The 23,600-nt window shown below is 39.5% G+C and overlaps 1 protein-coding gene across 7 annotated transcripts in view; it reads right to left on the reverse strand.

The window, feature by feature from the left end:
- Positions 1-23,600, reverse strand: part of TATDN1 (TatD DNase domain containing 1) — a 61,669-nt gene that overhangs the window by 12,383 nt on the left and 25,686 nt on the right. For 6 of the 7 annotated variants that reach the window (XM_003256189.3, XM_030795157.1, XM_030795156.1 and 3 more), the window contains 6 exons: positions 19,194-19,279; positions 19,065-19,105; positions 15,837-15,913; positions 7,078-7,148; positions 5,439-5,565; positions 210-398 (listed from right to left, as the gene is read on the reverse strand). In XM_003256189.3, the coding sequence (XP_003256237.1) occupies positions 296-398; positions 5,439-5,565; positions 7,078-7,148; positions 15,837-15,913; positions 19,065-19,105; positions 19,194-19,279 (505 nt within the window). In that variant the 3' untranslated portion in view covers positions 210-295. Of the gene's footprint in view, positions 1-209; positions 399-5,438; positions 5,566-7,077; positions 7,149-15,836; positions 15,914-19,064; positions 19,106-19,193; positions 19,280-23,600 lie in introns of those variants that run through there. The other variant, XM_030795154.1, reaches the window with a different exon arrangement.

Genomic DNA, 23,600 nt, shown 5'->3' on the forward strand with positions numbered 1-23,600 from the left:
ATTTGTTAGCCATTCGGTGTCTGCAGTATTGTCATAAAATTGTCTCTTCATTCTTTTGAAGATACTATAAAACAAAAATAGTTTTTTTAAAAATTGTTTTAAACTAAGGTACTCAATGATATAAAAACATCCTGATCTGATTTTACGAGAAAAAGAAGGGGAATGGTGGGGAATGGTGTGTATTGATATATAGTATTTCTTTAGACAACTTGCAGATAATTTCTTTATTGAAACTATCAGTAAGTTTTACTATGAAATTTTACATACATGATGGAAAGTGGAAGACATATACCAATTATATTCCAGGAAAAAATACTTTAATAGTGTTGTTATATAGTGTATTGGCTAATTCCAGTGGATCCTCATCTCTCACTGCTGACATTATCTCCAATATTTGACTAAAACAAAACAAAAACAAAAATGGTTAAATCTCCAAGTATACATTTAGTTCTAAAGCTATATAATATTTTTCCACACAAAGGAAAATATTAGAGCACCTTTAATAAAGCTCAACAGTTATTAAGTTTTTCAGCAATATCAATAGAAAAACTTACTGTCAGTAACTAGAAACAGATTTACGGACTGTCTTGCATCTAACTAGAGCTAAGAACCAGGTTCAAGTAAATTAAATTATTAAAGCAGCCATCTGTATTATGTTCACCAGTCATAGCATTAACCAAGTGGAAATGAAGAGTCCTTTTCAATTGTGAGTCATAGCATGTTCATTAGTGGGTCATGATGAGCATTTTAAACATTGACAAGTACATTGTACTTAGTAAGGGTAAGTACTGTTCCATTTTTTGTTAAGTTTTATTATGTATGTGTGTCCTAAGTCACAATGTAATTTGTCCTGGGGGACAGTGGCCAGTTGGAAATCTACTGCTATAGAAGTAGTCCTTGAGAAACAGCAAATGAAGGTATTAGGTTGCTGCAAAACCAATATTTACTTGGAAAAATGTGTGGTTATTGAGGGGGAGGGCTTTCTGTACCTCTACCCTTGCAAGATAAATAAGCCCAGGTGTCCATCCTTCAGTTTCTTTCTTTCTTTCTCTCTCTTCCTTCCCTTCCCTCCCTTCCTTCCTTTCCTTTTTCTTTCCTTCCTTTTTTTTTTCTTTTCTCTTTTCTTTTTTTGAGATGGAGTCTTACTCTGTCACTCAGGCTGGAGTGCAGTGGCACGATCTCAGCTCACTGAACCTCTGCCGCCCGGGTTCAAGTGATTCTCCTGCCTCAGCCTCCTGAGTAGCTGGGATTATAGGCGCCTGCCATCACACCCAGCTAATTTTTGTATTTTTAGTAGAGACAGGGTTTCACTATGTTGGCCAGGCTGGTCTTGAACTCCTGACCTTGTGATCCACCTGCCTGGGCCTCCCAAAGTGCTGGGATTACAGGTGTGAGCCACCGCACCTGGCCGCATCTTTCAGTTTCTGTGCTTACAATAATGATGATCCATAGTGTCTCCATACTTATTATATATAAGTAGAAGATTTTTAATACATGAATTAGAAAGTTCCAAAGTCCAAATTGAACATTTAAATATTCTTTGCCTAAGCTTTTTGTTCCCTTAGTATCTTAAATGTTAACACCTAAAGGAATTAAGGATGGAGATCTAAGATTAATGGGAATTTAAAAAATTGTTTTGTAATAGTGACAAAAGCCTTGCTTGATGTTTATACTAAGCAAACACTGCACTAAAATTTTATCTGACAGTCAAGATACGCTAAAAGCAAATCTATTATTTAAATTAAGACAGTGAAAATCCATTTTCCTACCGAGTGTCCCTCTGTATGCACTTCTCAGAATTGGAACTCGATTAATGCTGCTGATGACACAGTTTTGAAGGTCACAGCAGCTTTGCTAAGATTATATTGCATAGCAAATTCATTTTATTGAAATCACTTATAAGAAATCTATTGGGCTGGGCCCGGTGGCTCATGCCTGTAATCACAGCACTTTGGGAGGCCGAGGCAGGCAGATTGAGCTCAAGAGTTTGAGACCAGCGTGGGCAATATGGTGAAACCCTATTTCTAGTAAAACACAAAAAATTAGCCGGGCATGGTGGTGGACGCCTATAGTCCCAGCTATTCGAGAGGCTGAGGCAGGAGAATTGCTTGAACCTAGGAGGTGGAGGTTGCAGTGAGCTGAGATTGTGTCACTGCACTCCAGCCTGGGCAACAGAGCAAGAGTCTCTCTCCAAAAAAAGAAAAAAAATCTATTGGAGCTTAGGACATCCTATTTTACTGTTTGATAATGCAGTTTATGGAAATCTTTGAATAACCCTTCTGTAGCCAAGCCATGCTATTTCCATACATCGTCAGTGGTCAAAGCTGCAGTTATTCCAAAATGAATATAAAGTTGTTTAATGTCCCTGAGAATTTAGTGGCTTTTGTTTAATGTGGCACTTTTACAGTAGGTACAGGTTTTTTTTTTTGAGAGAGAGTCTTACTTACACTGTGGCCCAAGCTGGAGTGCAGTGGCGTGATCTTGGCTCACTACAGCCTCTGCCTCTCAGATTCAAGTGATTCTCCTGCCTCAGCCTCCCAAATAGCTGGGATTACAGGCACCTACCACCATGCCTGGCTATTTTTTTGTATTTTTAGTAGAGACAGGGTTTCTCCACGTTGGCCAGGCTGGTTTTGAACTCCTGACCTCAAGTGATCCGCCTGCCTCGGCCTCCCAAAATGGTAGGATTACAGGTGTGAGCCACTGTGCCCAGCCAGGCAAAGGTTTTTAAAGTCTTGCAAGATCTACATGATTCCTCCCTATCTCCTTTCCAGCCCTTCCCCATGCTGATACAAGTTATAGCTTTAAAAAAAAATAATTGCCACTCCCCTGCTTAAAATCTTTTGGGTAGTGATAAAATCTAAGCAAAATGCTGGCATATAAGAGCATCTGGGCTCACTCTACCTTCCCAGACTTGACTAATACTTATACTGTGCATTCTGCTTTCTGCCACACATGTTCCTCTGGATTAGCCAGGCCCTTCTGCAGTCTGCCTTTGCTTAAGATGTTTGTCTTTCTCTGGCCTAACTCCCAGTCATGCCTGGTAAACAACTGAAATGTCACCTTGGTATAGCTCTCTACTGTTTCCCCTCAAAGCAGACAGTTGATATGTCCTATGGTCCTGGTCATATATTCCTACTTGTATAACAGCACTACTATCTTGGACTCTGTCTGCTTATTTGCTCCAGGAGGGCAGGGGTCCTCGTCTGACTCACTGAATGCGTTATCTAAAGTGCCAGGCACAATGTACCTATTCATCTGGTGGATGGATAAAGACAGGGACTGTCTTGGTTCTTCTGTGTAGCCTTAGTAACTTGTACCTTTCCTGACATGGCAGGGGCTCCAAAACATCTGTTGCAAACAATTTATATCTAAGAGACCTCTATAAAAATAATTAGAATGTAAAACTGTTAACAGAATGGAGGTTGAGAAAATGACTTTGCAAGTAGGAATTAACTTGCCAACTCATAATTAGCAGTAGATGAGAGGATTGTGTATTTTTGAAATGTGGTTTAAATCTTTTCAGCTTGCAGATGCTAGATTTTCCTAAGCTCTGCAACTAACTGAAGAACAAGTATTGATGAAGCCTTCACAGTTCTGTTTTTTTTTTTTTGAGATGAAGTTTCGCTCGTCGCCCAGGCTAGAGTGCAATGGCACGGACTCTGCTCACTGCAACCTCTGCCTCCCAGGTTCAAGCGATTCTCCTGCCTCAGCCTCCTGCGTAGCTGGCATTATGGGCATCTGCCACCACACCTGGCTAATTTTTGTATTTTTAGTAGAGACAGGATTTCACCATGTTGGCCAGGCTGGTCTCGAGCTCCTGACCTCAGGTGATCCGCCTGCCTTGGCCTCCCAAAGTGGTGGGATTACAGATGTGAGCCACCATGCCTGGCCAGCCTTCATAGTTCTTAAACAGTCTACATTTAAAAACACCTTGAAATTTTGTCTTGCAAATATATAGCTAAAGTCAACAGCTATAATCTTACATAAAATTAAGGAAATATAAAAAACTGACTTGGATACACTGTTGGCAACTACTTCCTGTAAGCTGGCTGCTGTCAAAATACCAGTTTCTTTTCTCTAGTGTCCTCTTAGTTCCCCAAAAAATTGGCTGGGTGTGGTAGCTCACGCCTGTAATCCCAGCACTTTGGGAGGCTGAGGTCAGGAGTTTGAGACCAGCCTGGCCAACATGGCAAAACCCCGTCTCTACTAAAAATACAAAAATTAACTGAGTGTGGTGGCATGTGCCTATAGTTCCAGCTACTTGGGAGGCTGAGGCAGGAGAATTGCTTGAACCCAGGAGGCGGAGGTTGCAGTGAGCCAAGATCACTCCACTGCACTCCAGCCTGGGCAACAGAGCAAGATGGTCTCAAAAAAAAAAAAAAAAGAATTATTTAGAAATACTGTCTCATCACTGAATTTGCAAGTACTTTCATTTCTTTATTTTTTTTAATTTTATTTCTTTAGAGACAGGGGTCTCCCTATGTTGCCTGAGCTGATCTTGAACTCCTGAGCTCAGTTTTCCCAAGTAGCTGGGATACAGGCGTAGGCCACCATGCCTGGCTGCTTCAGTTTTAAAGTCTTTGTCAGCTCAAGCATGTTAATAAAGGAAAAGAACCTTTCAAACATATTTTTATAGAGTAATTCTTCACTGTTCTTATCTGGCTTATCTTTTAATACTCTTTTCCTGTTAAAAACTACTGGAAAAAAAAGATAGTGCATATGCGATGAATAGTCTTAAAAGCAACAATCTATTTTGTTTTCTTTTTTACCCCTCATGAAGACACAGTACCAATTAGTTTTTGTGAATGTGTTATAAGTGTGCCCAATTGTCTGAATTGGTAAATCATATAAGACTGATATAATCTAGATTAATTTAAACTGTTTGTGCAAACAAAAGAAATTGGATTATGTACCCATTAAAATGATATAACCACCTTCTCCTGTTTGTTACCTTTACAGCTCTTTGACAGATGGGTAATAGCCCCTCTTTTCACCTGTGCTATATATATCACAATTTAAAAGATGATTCTGATCTGCTGCTTTTTTAGGAAATAAAACGCAATAAAGTCCCACCCCCTTTGATTGGAAAAAGGGGGTAGGAAAAAAGGGGTTTGTCCTTAAGATCACTTATCCTTTTGTTCTGAGGCTTAAAGAAATGTGTTATTTCTTAGATTTATAGAGGCTGTCAAATCATTTAAATCCAAAATATTCTGCTAAGGCTTTCTTGTTATCAAAGAGTAGCAGGAAGCTGCAGTGAGAATGGAACTTAAACCAGGTATGCAAATTCCTCCAAATCACTGAATTAACATGGTGGGCTTGAACCTGAACTTCACTTGGATTTTGCAAAATTTTAATTCTGTCCCTTGTGTTAATTTTCTAAGTGGCATCTGGTGGTTGACTAATGATTTTGAAGACCATGAAAGCAAAATACTCACATTATATGGCAGGGTTCATTTCTGTCTTTTAAGCAGTGCCCACTTTCCCACTTCTTTTTGGTAGGAAATGCAGTTTTTATATATTTTGATCCAGCGTGTGTACTTTTGACTCCACACCAAGGTGCATCTAGTTAAGCAAAGAAAGTGTCTCTTAAGGGGTTTACATTTTAAAAAATTTTTTATGACCATTATCTAATACATAACCTCTAGATGATAAACCATGATTCAGCTTCCAAAATGGCACAGTTATTGCAACAGAAAACAGTTCTAAGAAAAGCACAAAATAAAATCTTGAATTGCATCTTAAATACCTTCTAAGACTCACTTTTATTCCTTTTTTCTGCTAACATTGTTGGTGTGCAGCATGCTTTAAAAAAAAGACCCAAACCTTAAATACAATTGTATAACAACATGAAAACATTGAAGTTTTTTTTTTCAGTTTTCAAAATCTTTTTCGCTGTGCATGTAGTAAGGTTTGCATAAGTTAAACAAATTTCTATCTCTACTGAATGTGAAACTGGTTTTGAATATTTTTTAATAAAGAATTACACATTTTACAAGCATCATACTTTTAATCAAATATTTTGTTTTCCTGACTGCCCAAGGAAATGAATGTGATTTCTCCAGAATGGCTCAGTCTTGACTTTCCTAAAGTCCATGGTATAAGGAGAGCCTTGACAGGGTTTAGATAAAAGTTTTAGCTTTTCACCTTATTATTTTTTGGAGACAGAGTCTCACTGTGTCTCCAAGGCTGGAGTACAGTAGCACAATCTCGGTTCACTGCAACCTCTGCCTCCCGGGTTCAAACAATTCTCGTGCCTCAGCCTCCTGAGTAGCTGGGACTACAGGCACGTGCCACCACACGCAGCTAATTTTTTGTATTTTTTTTTTTTTTTTTTTTTTTGAGACTGAGTTTTGCCCTTGTTGCCCAGGCTGGAGTGCAATGGCGTGATCTTGGCTCACCACAACCTCTGCCTCCCAGGTTCAAGCAATTCTCCTGCCTCGGCCTCCTAAGTAGCTAGGATTACAGGCAGGTGCCATCATGCCCAGATAATTTTGTATTTTTAGTAGAGATGTGGTTTCTCCATGTTGGTCAAGTTGGTCTTGAACTTCTGACCTCAGGTGATCCGCCGACCTCGGCCTCCCAAAGTGCTGGGAATACAGGTGTGAGCCACCATGCCCGGCCTCACCTTGTTTTAAGAGGCAACAGATTCTAAAATCCTTATACTAAACCAATATAAATTGTTGCACTGTACAAAGTGCTATAGAATTAAGCCATTATAAAGACACTGTGTAAACAAAATTCTGAACAGATTTTGAAACTTGGAAGTGTAGGGTGCTTAGTCAAGACCCCTTGCTTAGCTAAGTACTCGTAACTACAACCTCCTGAATTATATTCTGACACCTCATTTTCTAAGTGCTTAGACACAGCAAACTTCTAAATTGAAAAAATCATTTGCATATGTTTTTCCATTAATTAATAACCCCCAAAGATCTTCTGGAAAGCATAATTGTTGAGGTTGAGCATGCTGTTTTAAAATACTTGTTCACTTAAAAGTTTGAAGTCAAATTTCTTTCTCTAGCTTTCCTTTTTGTTTGGTAATGGTTTAATATGAAACAGTTCTGAAAACAAACTTACCTGTCTCAATCATTAATTTTTCACTAGGAATTGACTTCAAAACTTCCAAATTAGCTTCAGTTTTCAGTGAGCTTAAAAAAATGTGTATACATATATTTATTTTAAAAGGCAGCAATTAACGAATACCTTTTTTCATATCACAACGTGTCTAAAATACCACAAAACCAACCCAAAACCCCGTAACGTTTTGTTTTCGGTATACTTTGGAAAGTATTTGCACACCTCCATACTTCAACAGTCCAGATTAAGATCTATTTTAACCCAATCTGCCTTCCGGGAATGCAATTTTCCATGCTTATTAGTTGGTTTCCAATAGTGTTCTGTATCAGTCTAAGTAAAATTTAACTTTTTAAAAGAATTCATCTGCTTCTGAGTAATTTGCATAACTTAGAGGTGCTCCTAAGGCTATAAACGTTCATTTCCTGAATTTTCCATTTTTAGCCCAAGACAGATTCTTCACTCTACTTTAGCAGAATTATGTATCTGCATCCTTGCCATGGTTTCTTTGTAGGATGAAATCTATTCCTTGAATCTGGCTTTAGCCTCAAGACTTGCTATGGCTGCCTGTGGCAGCCTCTATCAGCCAAAACCCAGCTGACTCAAAGATCTGTGAATGCAAACATAAATGCTTCCTGTAATGTGGCAGTGAGGTTTGGGATGGTGTAGCATATAATGTGATGACAACTAATACTGTTCTTATAGTACTTTAAAAACACAATTTCTGTAATCACAAATTTATTTTAAATTAATTTTTTAGAGCAGTTTTAGGTTTACAGCAATAAAAAGTATAGAGATTCCTCAACCATATGCCCCCACTCTCAAAATTCCACACTGTAGTAGTAGGTACGTTTGTCATTGATGAACCTACCTTGACACAAAATTGTCACCCAAAACCCACAGTTTACATCAGGGTTCACTTGGTGTCATGCGTTCTGTGGGTCTGGACAAATATGCAATGATGCGTATCTACCATTGTGGTATCATACTGAATAGTTTCACAGTCTTAAAAATCTGTGGTCTGCCTATTCATCCCTCCTTCCCTCTAACCCCTTATCTTTCGACAGTCTCCATAGTTTTGCCTTTTCCAGACTGTCACATAGTTTGAATTACACAGTATGTAGTCTTTTTCAGGCTGCCTTCTTTCACTTGTAAATACACATTAAAATCCCATGTTCTTCATGCTTGATAGTTCATTTCTTTTGGCACTGAATAATATTCCACTGGACATACCACAGTTTATCCATTCACCTACTGAGGAATATCTTGGTTGCTTCCTTATGTAGCATTTTTAATTTCAGCATTTGTTATTACAAAGAATTTAAGATATACATTAAATTAGGTAATATGGACCTCTCATATAGTTATCACCCAGCCCCATCAATCAACACATGGCCAATCCTGTTCCATCCACTTACTCCTATCCTCTCCTGTATTATCTTAAAAGGAAATTCGAGATGGACAGTTTTAATATTTCAGCTTTTAATTCAGGATGTTTCAGCATGTATCTCTGAGCATAAGGATTCTCTTTAAAAAATGCAACCACAATACTAGTATCATGTTTCAGAAAAACCCAATCTTCTAGTATTCAAATTTCCAGTTGTCTCAGTGGCATACGTTCTAAGTTTCATTAAATTAGGACACAAATGAGAGGCCCACACATTGCAATTGGTCATTGTCTTCTAAAGTCTCAACTTATTAAAATCTCCTTCATCTTTTCCCCCTTCAAATTTATTTGTTGAAGAAACCAAGCTGTTCACCCTGTGGAGTGCCCTAGTCTTGATTTTGCTGATTTCATCTGCGTTGCAGTTTAACAGGTTCCTCTGCCCTCTGGTTTTCTTTTTGTTGTTTTTTTGTTTTTTTGAGATGGAGTTTCACTCTGTTGCCCAGGCTGGAGTGCGATGGCAAAATCCCAGCTCGTTGCAATATTCGCCTCCCAGGTTCAAGTGATTCTCCTGCCTCAGCCTCCCAAGTAGCTGGGACTACAGGTGCCTGCCACCATGCCTGGCTCATTTTTGTATTTTTAGTACAGAGGGGGTTTCACCATGTTGGCCAGGCTGGTCTCAAACTCCTGACCTCAGGTGATCCGCCCGCCTCGGCCTCCCAAAGTGCTGGGATTACAGGCACAAGCCACCACACCCAGCCTGCTCTCTGTATTTCTTATAGGAGATCTAGAGTACCATCTACAGGCTGGATAGGATTTGGGTTGGATTTTTTTGGGGGGAAGACTATTTCATAGGTGGTGGTGTTATCTTTCATCCACAGGCATGTATCTGGTGGTATTTTTGTGATCTAAGGCAGCCATGAATGCCCAATGCATAATTCACCAGGAGCTACAAAATGTTGATATAATTCTATCAGCCCTTTACTTATTAGAGTACTTCCATAAAAAGAAAATTCTCTATGTCTACTACTTGATTGCTCAAATATATGTAGTTTGTATAGAAAAAAAATATGTATCTTTCTGTCAAGTGTTGATTCCCTAGCTTCTTCCAATGGTGCTATTACTTTAACATCACCATTCATTTATAATCTTTAAGGAGCTCTTATTCTTTTATGTTCTTTTAGCATTCTGCTCATATTTCATGTCCGTAACATCTCAAATCCCACTATGTTGGGTCTCACTGGGGTTAGTTTTTCTATTTATCTTGGCCTTTTTTCTTTCATGCTTCTGGTTCACCTCATTTGTCTGGTGGTCCTTGGATATCCATTTATATTTAGGGAGGTTGCTAGTGTTGCGTTTCCTTTGCTTTTGTGAAAGCAGGCCTGTTTTACTGCCAGTTCTCTTCTCTGAGTGGGGATTCTTAGTGGGACCTTCTTGTGGGAGCGGGTGTATTATGAAACTTCATTTAAAGGTCAGCGTATAGGGAGCTAATTGTTAGGCTCATGGTTCTCTAAATGCTTTTCTTTGGGGACTCCCAAAGAACTCCAAGCCTTAGTTCTCACCATACAGTTTTTTCAATTTTCTTAAGAAAACCCCCACCCCCAGCCCCTGTGTAAATGTTTACTGCTTTTGTCCTCTATGCACAGGAGTGGATATGGGAGTGAGATCTTTTCTCTATATAGGCCCTCAATTAATCATCATTTCTAGTCCGATTTCACCCTAATTCTAAGCCCAAAGCCCCCCTATTGCATTTTGCTAGACTTGCTCCCATCTCTTCTGAGGCCCCTTAGTGGTATAATCTAAGCTTTCTCTTTCAGTTTCACCTGTCTTCAGAAATCTACAGAACAGATGGAGTCTCTCACTGTCACCTGGGCTGGAGTGCAATGGTGCAATCTCAGCTCACTGCATCCTCTGCCTCCCGGGTTCACACAATTCTCCTGCCTCAGCCTCCCAAGTAGCTGAGATTACAGGCGCACACCACCACACCCAGCTAATTTTTTTTATTTTTAGTAGAGACGGGGCTTCACCATGTTGGCCAGACTGGTCTCGAACTCCTGACCTCGTCATCCGCCTGCCTCAGCCTCCTGAAGTGCTGGGATTACAGGCATGAGCCACTGCGCCCGGCCTCTTTTTTGTTTTTTTTTTTTTAATTTAAGAGATGGGGGTCTCATTATGTTGCCCAGACTGGTTACACCTGTAGCTCTAGCTACTAAGGATGCTGTGGCAGGACCATCACTTGAACTCCCGAGGTCACCCAGCTACAGAACATTTATTAGCAAAACTCTGGCCTTTTTTCTTTGCTATTATAGATTCTTTCCTTTTTCAATGTCTATAATTTTATTTTAGTAGGATTTTAGGAGGGGTGGGTGAGATGTCACTAGTTTGACGTTAAGTAGCAATTAGTGCTCTCTAGAAAAACAAATTCTTATTTTCAGCCAGTTTGGTCAATATAGATATTTTCTAAAATATATTGATGTGCTTGGTATGGATAGTATATTTAGAACTTTTCACTAAATTTTCAGATTATTTGTATTTTTGATCTCACTAAATCATGTCTGATTAACTTAATATTCTTCTATGTCTATTCTATGACTGTAAAAATTTGCCCAAATATATATACTATTTTAAATACAAGTCAGTATTTCTATTTAATAAGGTTTCCCATTTAGTGATGAGCAACTACACGATTCTGAAGTCAAGTTTGAAATACATCTTCCCATTTTCTTTTTTGTTTTTTTTTTTTTTGAGATGGAGTCTTGCTCTGTCACCCAGGCTGGAGTGCAGTGGCGTGATCTCAGCTCACTGCAAGCTCCGCCTCCCGGGTTCATGCCATTCTCCTGCCTTAGCCTCCCGAGTAGCTGGGACTACAGGTGCCCACCACCACACCTGGCTAATTTTTTTGTATTTTTAGTAGAGACGGGGTTTCACCTTGTCAGCCAGGATGGTCTCGATCTCTTGACCTCGTGATCCGCCCGCCTCGGCCTCCCAAAGTGCTGGGATTACAGGCGTGAGTCACTGCGCCCAGCCCCCATGTTCTTTTTTTTTTTTTTTTTTTTTTTTTTTTTTGAGACTGAGTCTTACTCTGTCGCCCAGGCTAGAGTGCAGTGGCATGATTTTGGCTCACCGAAACCTCCGCCTCCTGGGTTCAAGCGATTCTCCTGCCTCAGCCTCCCGAGTAGCTGGCACTACAGGTGCCTGCCAGCATGCCCAGCTAATTTTTGTATTGTTAGTAGAGATGGGGTTTCACCATATTGGCCAGGCTGGTCTTGAACTCTTGACCTTGTGAACCACCCGTCTTAGCCTCCCAAAGTGCTGGGATTACAGGCGTGAGCAACGATGCCTGTCCATCTTCCCATTTTCTTGGGGGAAAAATTCTAATTTAACTTTTAGGAACCAAAGACTTTATGTAATATGCTACTATAAGTGGATTAAGTTATCATACCTCAGAGACTCAGATTAAGATGACAATGAATTAGATTTGAAAATAAGAATATAAACATCCACTTTAATAAATGACTAACCTATTAATTCTGAAGCTAATATTAATGTAGGAGAAAAGAATCTTTTGTGATTAGCTTAAAGCAACATCATAACGAACTCAAGATCATTTAGAAATATCTAAGACAGGAGCCAGGTATGGTGGCTCATGCCTGTAATCCAAGCACGCTGGGAGGCAGAGGCAGGTGGATAGCTTGAGCTCAGAAGTTTGAGACCAGACTGGGCAACATGGTGAAACCCCATCTCTACAAAAAGCACAGACATTAGCCAAGCATGTTGATAGGAGCTTGTGGTCTTAGGAGCTTGTGGTCTCAGCTATTATACTTGGGAGAATCGCTTGAGCCCAGGAGGTCGGGGCTACAGTAAGTCGTCCAGCCTGTGAGGCAGAGTGAGACCCTGTCTCAAAAAAAACAAAAACAAAAACTAAGAATTATGGTTTTAAGTTGGTGAAATAAAGATCTTCTACCCCCTTCTCTTAAAAAAAAAAAAAAAACCCAAGGAGAAAACCAGGATTTTTTTAAATGAAACTAGGAGACATATGTTACCCCGAATCACAACATATAAAGTTGAAAGTGGACAGAGAAATGATAAACAACCAGTGTTTAAGTGCCAAGTAACTTAAATGCTATGTGTCTGGAAAGAAAGACAAGCAAACCTAGAAGTAGATACAGTCCCTAGAAAGTGGAGTAAGGGAGGGACTGAAATGGAGATTGTTTGAGAAAACTCCAAGAGAAGATGGGGTTCCTAGGTTATGTATCTGTGACTTGGTGCAGAGAAAGAGGTGCTGGGTCTCAAGAGAATCCACATCAGAAACAGTTGGAGAACAACAAGCCCAGAGAAGTACAGGCATCAGGCAAAGGCCTGAGCATGGAGACTGGGGCAGCCCACTAAACAGTGAGATCCTCTAACCCATCCTGCTCCAAAACACTGTCAGGGACATTTACAAACCCCTTCCCTCCACTGTTCCCCACTTTTCCAGCAGAGAACACAGGATCCCTTTCTGGAGAAACTGAACCAACCCAGAAAAAGATCTCTACAAACTGAGATTTGGGAATCCCTAGCAAAAAGTCAGTTGGCCATCTGAGCCTGCCAGTTGCTGGAATGCTTCCTAGAGAGCTTCCAAATGGCTTTTTTTTTTTTTTTTTTTTTTTAAATAGACAGTGAAGGACTGCCTGACATTTGAAGAAAGTTTCCATCATCACAGAGACCAAAGGAAAGAAGAAAAGGTGACTGTGAGGAAACAAATGCAGGAAGACAAGCAGAAGGTAACTTTAAACTATAATTCATGTCTTTAGAGAGATGAGAAGACACTGCAGTATAAAAATATTCAGAAATTGAAAACAAAAGTTGAAGTAAATTTCATAAAAAGGGTTACAAAATATAGCACTTTTTTTTGGAAGGTGGGAAACAATGGAAATAGAATAAAAAGAATACGAGTTATCAGTCTGGTATGCCCAAGAAAAGAACAGAAAAGAAAAATCAAATTCCAAGGACGGGTAAAGATGAGCCCCCCACTGGAAGGGCTAATGGAAAAGCAACACCAGGCATGATGAAAACCATCAACACACATCTTCGTGAAATTTCACATCAGAGATGAAAAACTAAAACCTTTCATAAGAGAAGAAAACTAGGTCACAGGTAAAGGATTAGGAATCAGAGTAGCAACTTTTCATCAACACTGGAACCTACTGATGGGACAGTATAAATTCTCAATGAAAATGATTTCTGATCTTGAATTTTATGCAACAGAACTATCAGTTGAAAGTGGGGGGCCGGGTGCGGTGGCTCACACCTGTAATCCCAGCACTTTGGGAGGCTGAGATGGGTGGATCGAGACCACCCCGGCTAACATGGTGAAACCCCGTCTCTACTAAAAATACAAAAAAACCCCAAAAAACTAGCCAGGCGTAGTGGCGGGCGCCTGTAATCCCCAGCTACTCGGGAAGCTGAGGCAGGAGAATGGCATGAACCCGGGAGGCGGAGCCTGCAGTGAGCCAAGATCGCGCCACTGCACTCCAGCCTGGGCGAATGAGTGAGAGTCCCTCTCAAAAAACAAAAAAAAAAAAAGGGGGGGGTTCTCTCCCCTTTCATTAACTATCCAAGCTAACTTGTAAGAGGAAGAGCAGAAAAAAAATTCATTTTCAAACATGCAAAATCTCAAGAAACTTAATTCCCATGAAAACATCCTCAGAGGATGTTATAGAATGTGTTCCACTAAAACAAACACACAAGGAATACATGGGATCTAAACATAGGAACTCCTCCAAACTGAAACAGACAGATGGAAGGGTCTGCAACTGACGGAACTATTAGATTATCTACATAGGTTTGCTCATGTGGTATACCGTGCTTAACATTTCCTTTCTTGTACTACTTCTTGTTTTCCTGGATTAACCTCCCTCATATTTTTATTTACTTGGCTTTCTTAAACTTGAAGCCCAGCCTGGGCACACAGCAAGACCCTGTCTCAACTAAAAATTTAAAAAATAGCCAGGTGTGGTGGCATGCACCAGTAATTCCAGCTACTCAGGAGGCTGAGGTGGGAGGGTTGCTTAAGCCTGGGAGGTCAAGGCTGCAGAGTTGTGATCACGCCACTGCATTCCAGCTTGGGCTACAGAGCAAGTCCCTATCTTAAAACAAAAAACAAAAAACTTGAAACCCTCTCATACTTGGCATAGCACTGTGAAATTATATACTTATATAGGCATAATAATGAAACAACATTTATATAGACATAATAATGAAAATACTGAGTATGCATATAACCAAAAATTCTGAAATAATGACATTGAGAGTGATATGCAGAGAATGGAGGTAGGGGATTAGTACGGGATATAAGAACTAACGTGCTCATATACCCCAATGAGAATAGACAAAGGGGATGAATCAAGAGACAATAATATATGAATATTATTTAGAAATATGGTGACAAACAGCAAAATTGTTGCTGCTAGAAAAGCTGACTTGGGGTAAGGTCATGCTGGGGGGGACTCTGATATTTGTTTATATCTGTTAGTACTACTTGACTTTTTAATCTCTATTATTCCCTTGCATATTAATTAATTTTAAAGTTAATTAAGCCATTAATTTAAATATGAAAGCATCTTAGATATTTAAACTCTGAACTCTAGAGCAAATACGTAATTCCATGATTCTATTTCCCTAGATTTTAGTCAAAAATTATGCAACTGGAAACATAATAATTTTAAGGGTATGAGACAATGAAGAAGGACAGAAAGTCCTATACTATTTTTTAACTGATTTAATGGGCTACATTGACATCCTGTGAAAAGACACTGGTAGAAGGTCTTACATATTTGACAAAACCAACCCAGGGACCTAGCTGTGCTAGCTGACTGTACTGTGTCAAGTTTAGTGTGGTATAACAGCAGAAAGATCACAGAGTGAGAAGCCAGAGGACATGGGTTCTTACTCTTTGAGAAACTCTATACCTGTTTCCTAATTTCTTTGAGCCCGGTTTCTTTGCCTGCAGAGATGTATGACTGTCATAGAATAACCTTTCGTCCATAGTCAGACATGACGTGTATATGTACACATAATGCTATGAACACGTTTTCAAGGGATCAAATGACCTGAGAATAAACTGGATTACTAGAGAAAGCCAGCTGCTGATCTCAATACAAAATTGTTTTCCATTATTAGAACATAATGTAGTAGTCTATAACTTTTGAGCTTTAACTATTAATAGTAATGTACTGTTTAATTTCTTACATAAATAATTACTGAAATTCCCAGCAAAGATCAGTGCAAACACACACAAACTTTAATGAAAATAAATCTTCATCAGCAATTCACTGTAAAACAATTTAAGAAATCTGCTTAAATAAAAGTTAAAAACCAAAGCAACCTAAGAACGTACCAACCATTAAATCCTATATAAAGATCCAAGTCAATCAAAGCAGCTGCTGCTTCCTTGGTACCATCAAATGAATGCACCTGGGGACATACAGGCATAAGTTTATTATTATAATAATTACTCTTTAAAATTCTAAGTAACATTAATAAGACTTTGTAGGCAAAAATATAGATCCCTGTAAGTTTTTGGACCTCAGGGTTTCAAAGGTGGTAGTCCCTATAATTTTTATTTTCATATTATTTTTCACAATTATAACCTGTCATCATCTCCAGTGACATGATGCAAAACGTTAGCTGCCGAGAATTTCTCTCTTTAGAGTGGCAGTGTTGCTGTCTCTGCACTAGCATTAGTGCAGAAGCTCCAGGAAGGGGTTTAGGAATAGACATATTCTTAGGCAAAAACATGAGGAAAGCTTAGTAATTTTATGGCACTATTTAAAATAATTTTTAAAGTACTGATGAATTTTCTGTTAGAGGATACTTTTTTTTGTTTTGTTTTGAGATGGAGTTTTGCTCTTGATGCCCAGGCTGGAGTGCAATGGTGCGATCTTGGCTTACCGCAACCTCCGCCTCCCTGCTTCAAGCAATTCTCCTGCCTCAGCCTCCTGAGTAGCTGGGATTACAGGCATGTGCCACCACGCCTGGCTAATTTTGTATTTTATTTTATTTTTTAGTAGAGATGAGTTTTCTCCACGTTGGTCAGGCTGGTCTCGAACTCCCGACCTCAGGTGATCCACCCGCCTCGGCCTCCCAAAGTTCTGGGATTACAGGGGTGAGCCACCACGCCTGGCTGAGGATACCTTTTTTCTGGAAGAGAAATTACTTTTAAGAGGCAAGGCTGGGCCAGGCGCAATGGCTCATGCCTGTAACCCCAGCACTTTGGGAGGCTGAGGCTGGTGGATCACTTGAGGTCAGGAGTTCAAGACCCGCCTGGCCAACATGATGAAACCCTGTCTCTACTGAAAATACAAAAATTAGCCGGGTGTGGTGGTGCATGCCTGCAGCCCCAGCTACTCGGGAGGCTGAGGCAAGAGAATTGCTTGAACTTGGAAGACAAAAGTTGTGGTGAGCCAAGATCGCGCCACTGCACTCCAGCCTGGGTGACAGAGCAAGGCTCTGTCTCCAAAAAAAAAAAAAAGAAAAAAAGAAAAGAAATAAAGCAAATGGGCTGAGAGGCAGAGTCTGAAGGTTATGATAAATACCACTAATAATCCCAAGGGCATTAGTTAAAACTAAAACCTCTCTCAATTCTAAAGTACAGTTCCTACAGGATAAATTACAGAGTAAGTAAAAACAGGAAAAAATTACAGAGTTAGTACAAACAGGAAAAAAGTGCACAGTAATATTAACATTACAGCAATGCAGGATGCATACATATTACTAGTAGTATAAATGAGGCAGAGGTTGAACTTAGAGAATACGCATAAAACTGTCAACGTCAGGCTGCATGGGAATGCAAGTGCTTGGTGCTTTTTCCTCTTTCCTTAGCAGGCATAGTGTAACTGTGATTTTATCTACCTGGATTACAATTCTTTTGCTAGACACAGTCACTCACTGAGTCACTCTCCTGAAATTGCATATGAATATTTGTATATCTGAGCATTTTTCTGAGGCAGGTTTCCAAAGGAGTCCATGATCCAAGAGATTAAAAATCATGGCTGGGTGAGGTGGCTCATGCCTGTAATCCTAGCACTTTGGGAGGCTGAGGGGGGAGGATCATGAGGTCAAGAGATTGAGACCATCCTGGCCAACATGGTGAAACCCCGTCTCTACTAAAAATACAAAAATTAGCTGGACGTGGTGGTGTGCACCTGTAGTCCCAGGTACTTGGGAGGCTGAGGCAGGAGAATCACTTGAACCCAGGTGGCGGAGGTTGCAGTGAGCTGAGATTGTGCCACTGCACTCCAGCCTGGTGAGAGCGAGACTCCATCTCAAAAAAAAAAAAAAAAAAATCACTGCCATAGATATCAGAGGTATGTGGTGAGCAGATAGTATTTATGGGAAATGTCTCCAGACTAATGACTAAAATGACTATATCAGAGAAGTGTTTAGTGCAGAATGCAAATTACAGAAAGGAGAATGACTCTCTAGATCAGAATAGTAGGTGAATACAGCGGACAAGAAATGAGAAAGGCAAACCTAAAACAAATGGTAAAATATTTCAAAACATAAAAATTAGTTTATATTTGCTCAAAATTTGGATGGAAGAACATTAAAGAATACCTGACAGAAGAGACGAAGAATATCACGCACAGCATTAGGATGTGTAGAAGTGAATTCAAGGGCCAGGCACAGTGGCTCACACCTGTAATCCCAAAACTTTGGGAAGCCAGGGTGGGCAGACTGCATGAGTTTAGGAGGAAATCAGCCTAGGCAACATGGTAAAACTCCATCTCTACAAAATATACAAAAAAATTAGCTGGGCATGGTGGCGCATGCCTGTAGTCCCAGCTATTGGGAGGCTGAGGATGGCTTGATCCCGGGGAAGCAGAGGTTGCAGTGAGCTGAGATTGTGCCACTGCACTTCAGTCTGGATGACAGAGCCAGATGCTTTCTCAATAACCAAAAAAAAAAAAAAAACCACACAAAAAACAAATTTCACAGGGTTTTGTGAATGGAATTCTGTATGCATTCTTGTACTTTGAACAAAGGAACTGTAATTAAAACTGATTTGTGTTTATGCCACACCTGGTCCATAAATTCAACAGTAAATTTACATGTCTTTCAAAGGATGGGAAAAGAAGCTCCTAATTCTATTGAATTCTATCTAATTCATATGTTTTTCTTTGTTATTCCTTTTTAAAAAAAATTTAAATGTTGATATCTGAATTAGGGGCCATCCTTAATAACCAAGATGCTTTGTGTGTTACATCAATGTTAAGTATCCCTTATCCCAAGTGTGTGGGACCAGTGTTTCATATTTCAGATTTTTTCAGATTTTGGAATATCTGCCTATACATAAAAAGAAATCTTTGGGAAGGGACTCAAGTCTAAACATGAAATTCATTTATGTTTCACATACACCTTATACCATACCCTGAAGGTAAATATTTTAAATAATTTTGTGCGTGAAACAAAATTTGTGTACAATGAATAATCAGAAAGCAAAGGTGTCATCTCATTCTGGTGCTTAAAAAGGTTCAGATTTTGGAGTATTTTGCACTTGGGAGTATTTTGGATTTTTGGATTAGAGATGTTCAACCTGTATTAAAAATGACTATTTTATACTTACCACTCCCCCTACACACCGATCTCTATTTCTTTTCATTATGTCTGTGAATTAAAAACAAAGAACTTTTAGCAAACAGCTTGATTTCTACAAAATTCTTAAGTTCTGAATGAGACTTTGGTTTTAACTCACCCAAAAATTCAGCATGTGAGTTTCGACAATGAAGAAACATTGGTAATTTTGTTTGTTCTGACAGTTCAAACTGTTTTTCAAAATATCTACATAATGCAAAAAAAAAAAAAATTCTCATTACAAATTGTATTTTAGCATGAGGAAGGTAATGATGTCAAAAGAGCTTTTAAATTAAAGGTATTTAATTCTCTAGAAATTACAGGACAAAAATCGTGAATATTTAAAGCACATCAGGCTTATCAAAGGGTTTTCATAACTTAACAGCTTCTGGAAAGAAATACTTCATTTTCTGGGCTTACAAAATTATCTGGGGCCTTTAATTTTCAGAAAGTAACACCACTGGCCCCTTGCCACTGGGAGCACCATCTGTGGGAGTCAACTCACCAAGCGAGAAACCCGGCAGAGCTTCATTACTGCATGCTAATCTATTCCATTTTGCAACCAGTTTTTTATGTGCTGTTATAAAAGAAGTTATTGCCACTGGGCAAAATGAACAAGGTTTCCCTCAAAAATGAAATCTAAGTATCTGCTAAACAGCAAATAACTCAATTATGCTATTAAAAAAAGAAAATTACATGATAACATGGTAGCCCTGAATATCTTAAGAGTACTTGATAAGAAGGTTTTTCCAAGTACCAGATACCATTGTCTCATTTGATCCTCAAAATAACCTGAGTATAAAAGCTGGTGTCAGAGAGGTGTAGTACTTTGTCCAAGATAACAATACCTGGCATGGCCAACTTGGAACCAGAACTTCAGTGCTCTAATTCCAAGTCCCAGCCTAAACGACAAAAACCTGTTATGTTTTCGAGAAGCTTCCTTCTGGTCCCGGCGTATAATGACAATATTCAGAGGATACAATGAATGTTCATTCTGTTGGTTTTTTCACTTCAACACAGTGCTCCCCCTTGTTCTCACAAATGGTAGGTTCAACTGCATCAGGATAACAGGTGGCTTATTATTTTCTTAAATGTGCTTACCTCTTCTAAGCCCTTTAATTTGGGGAAACAACTTCTCTGTTTAACTTAAGCCTCTTTTGCTATATTTTTCTATATCGTATTTCCTGATGTGCAGGACTATTTTACCCCCTTTGCTCTCTTGAAAATGCTAAATTTTAAAATTAGAAATAGAAATGTACTTCTTAAGAAGCAGTCTTCAGGCCGGGTGTGGTGGTTCACACCTGTAATGCCAGCACTTTGGGAGGCCAAGGCAGGTGGATCACTCGAGGGCAGGAGTTCAAGACCAGCCTGGCCAACATGGTGAAACCTCATCGCTACTAAATATACAAAAATTAGCCGGCGTGTTGGCACACGTCTGCAATCCCAGCTATTCGGCAGTCTGAGGCACAAGAATCTCTTGAACCCAGGGTCAGAGGTTGCAGTGAGCTGAGATCATACCACTGCACTCCAGCCTGGGTGACAGAGCAACACTCTGTCTTAAAAAAAAAAAAAAGTTAAAAATTAAAAAATAGAAATAGTCTTCCTAAAATTGGTGGTCTATGTCTGTATTACCAAATGTTTGGGTTTTAAAATCTCCTTTTCAGATTCTGCAGGGTTAGAATAAGCAAAAATATTTTCCTTTCATTAACAAAGTCCTGAAATTTTGCAGTGTAGGAAATATTAATGACAACTTGGACAAAAAGAGATTTTAATAATATAACCAGTCACTATTTCCATAACCTCTAAAGTAAACCAAATGTCAGCAATTAAGTGTGCACTAGTCATTATGTCAACTTTACTAATATATTTGGCTCTGGCTACACACAGCAGGCAGTACTCTTCATTGTGTGCACTGCTCTATGCTGTACTGGTTATTTTTTCCACACACAATTCCATGGACCAAACCACATGACCAAGCTACAAATTCAAAGTATCTAATGGTCGGATGGAAAATTAGCTTCCTATATGAATGTAGGCAAAAGTACAGTTTATGAAAATAACAGAGGCCAGCTGGGTGTGTGGTTCAACCCTGTAATCCCAGCACTTTGGGAGGCCGAGGTGGGCAGATTGCTTGAGCTCAGGAGTTCAAGACCAACCTGGGCAACATGGTGAAACCCCATCTCTACAAAAAATACAAGAATTAGCCAGGCGTGGTGGCATATGCCTATAGTCCCAGTTCTTGGGAGGCTGAGGTGGGAGGATTGCTTGAGCCTGGGGAGGTCAAGGCTGCGGTGAGCCGTGATCACACCACTGCACTCCAGCTTGGATGACAGAGTGAGACCCTGTCTCAAAGGAAAAAGAAAAAGAAAATAACAGAAGCCTAAGCAATGGGCCCACAGAATTTTACATAATTCAAGAAAAGAAAGGTCCCTGAATTCATGCTAGCTACGTATCATAAATAAGCCATGTGGTAAAAAAAAATTATTCCTAATGATACAAATTGAGGATAACTCGTACTGAGCATCAAATGACTATTATCTTTAGAGAAGAAAAACCCACCATGGTAACTAGAAATAACAGTATAAGTTACAGGGTAGGAATTGGCATCTATTAAGAGACTTCTCTGCCTGTTTTACTCATTTATTATTTTTTTAAAGTTCATAAATAAAAATAATTTTCCACTTGAGTTATTTGCTCATCTTAGTGAAGCTTCTGATTTTATTACTGCTTCTTACAGTTGAGGTTTAACTATCTAATGACAAGAGCTGGAAAAGTTCACCTTCAGGAGCAGTTGTTATTAATTAGGATCCCAGTGAGTTTCATGGGTATACCTCAACACAGGTAGTAATCCCTCCTCTGTAAGCTGCTTGATGGCAACATGGCCTCAATTGCTCATCTCTAGGGTCCCCTAAATTCCCAAAGGATTGTTTTAAAATCTTCTTGTTGTAGTTTTTAAGACCTGAACAGTGTTAACATTTTAAAGCCCCAACAAAAATGCCCAAAGCAAATTCCTCCTACCCAAGAGAACAGAGCTCTAAATTGCAACAAGGAAAGGAGTGCAGCACAAGGCCAGGAAATTGAAAATACAGGGTATGGCTTAAAGGATAAACTTTCCATAAGTAGATCAGGCCTTTCCTTGTTTTCACTCTTTGCTTCTCTTCCTTAGTCTTTAAAAAATACTTTTTCCAGAAAAGGTCTAGGTACCAAAACAAGAAAAAAGTATTAAAAAAAAAAAAAAACTTTTAAAAGTTCCAAACAAAAACAATAGCTAGCATCTTCCTTTAGGGTGGTAATATTTCTAGTACGAGGAATGTAACAACAGCCATGATTGCATACGTACTCTGCATGACTCATGTCACTATGGGCTTTGTACGCCTTATGTTAAGAAAGGTAGGCAGCAATCTCCCCATTTTAAAGGGGATGCACAAAGGGATGAAGTGACACCAAAGGCAGCTGTAAATCTCACCCAAAGATCTGCTGATTCCAAAGTTCATCCTTTTAACCTGGTCATACACCGCCTTCACTTAGCATTATTTTTCAGACACTACATCTATTGTATATTAATTTTTCTGTCTTGCCTCCTAATTTTCTATTTTTCTTTTCTCATACATCTCCTTTTTCCTGACTACATATTTACTTAAAAACAAATCATGGCCGGGTGCACTGGCTCATGCCTGTAACCCTAGCACTTTGGGAGGCTGTGGTGGGCGGATCACTTGAGGTCTGGAGTTCGAAACCAGCCTGGCCAACATGGTGAAACTCTGTCTCTACTAAAAATACAGAAAAATTAGCCAGGTGTGGTGATGGGCACCTGTAATCCCAGCTACTTGGGAGGCTGAGGCAGGAGAATTGCTTGAACCTGGGAGGCGGAGGTTGCAGTGATCTGAGATCGCACCACTGCACTCCAGCCTAGGGGAAAGAGTGAGACTCCATCTCAAAAAACAAACAAACAAAATCATACACGGTTTGTTCCAGATGGTAGAAAAGTGCAGACCAAAATCTGAAGTCTTCCAAAAATAAACCCAATAGTGAAAGCTGAATTATAGGCTTTTTATCCACGCTGCTCAAAGGGAATAAAAAAGAACCTTCCCTCTGTATTAAATATTCAACAGACATTTACTAAGTGCCTACCATGTGCTGAGAGTACTGTGCTAAGTGCTATGGAACTGTCACATGAGTAAGACTTGGTGTGTGCCTTTGAGGAACTCAAAGACACCTGTCTGTTGTGGGGAGAAAGGGATAATGAAAACCCATTTCTGTACAACATGGTAAGTGCTGAAACAAGTAGAGTGCTGTGTACACAGAACAGATTGCATGCTGTGAGTACACGCCAGGGGAAAAGGAGTGAGGGGCAGAGAATGTGGGTATTTGTTTCCTTAAAAACAATCAAAATGTGACTGTTAATAGTGTGTCTTTTTTTTTTTTTTTTGAGACGGAATCTTTCTCTGTTGCCCAGGCTGGGGTCCAATGTCATGATCTTGGCTCACTGCAACCTCTTCCTCCCCAGTTCAAGCAATTCTCCTGCCTC

The sequence above is a fragment of the Nomascus leucogenys genome, chromosome 16, assembly GCF_006542625.1.
Source record: "Nomascus leucogenys isolate Asia chromosome 16, Asia_NLE_v1, whole genome shotgun sequence".
NCBI classification, from domain to species: Eukaryota; Metazoa; Chordata; class Mammalia; order Primates; family Hylobatidae; genus Nomascus; species Nomascus leucogenys.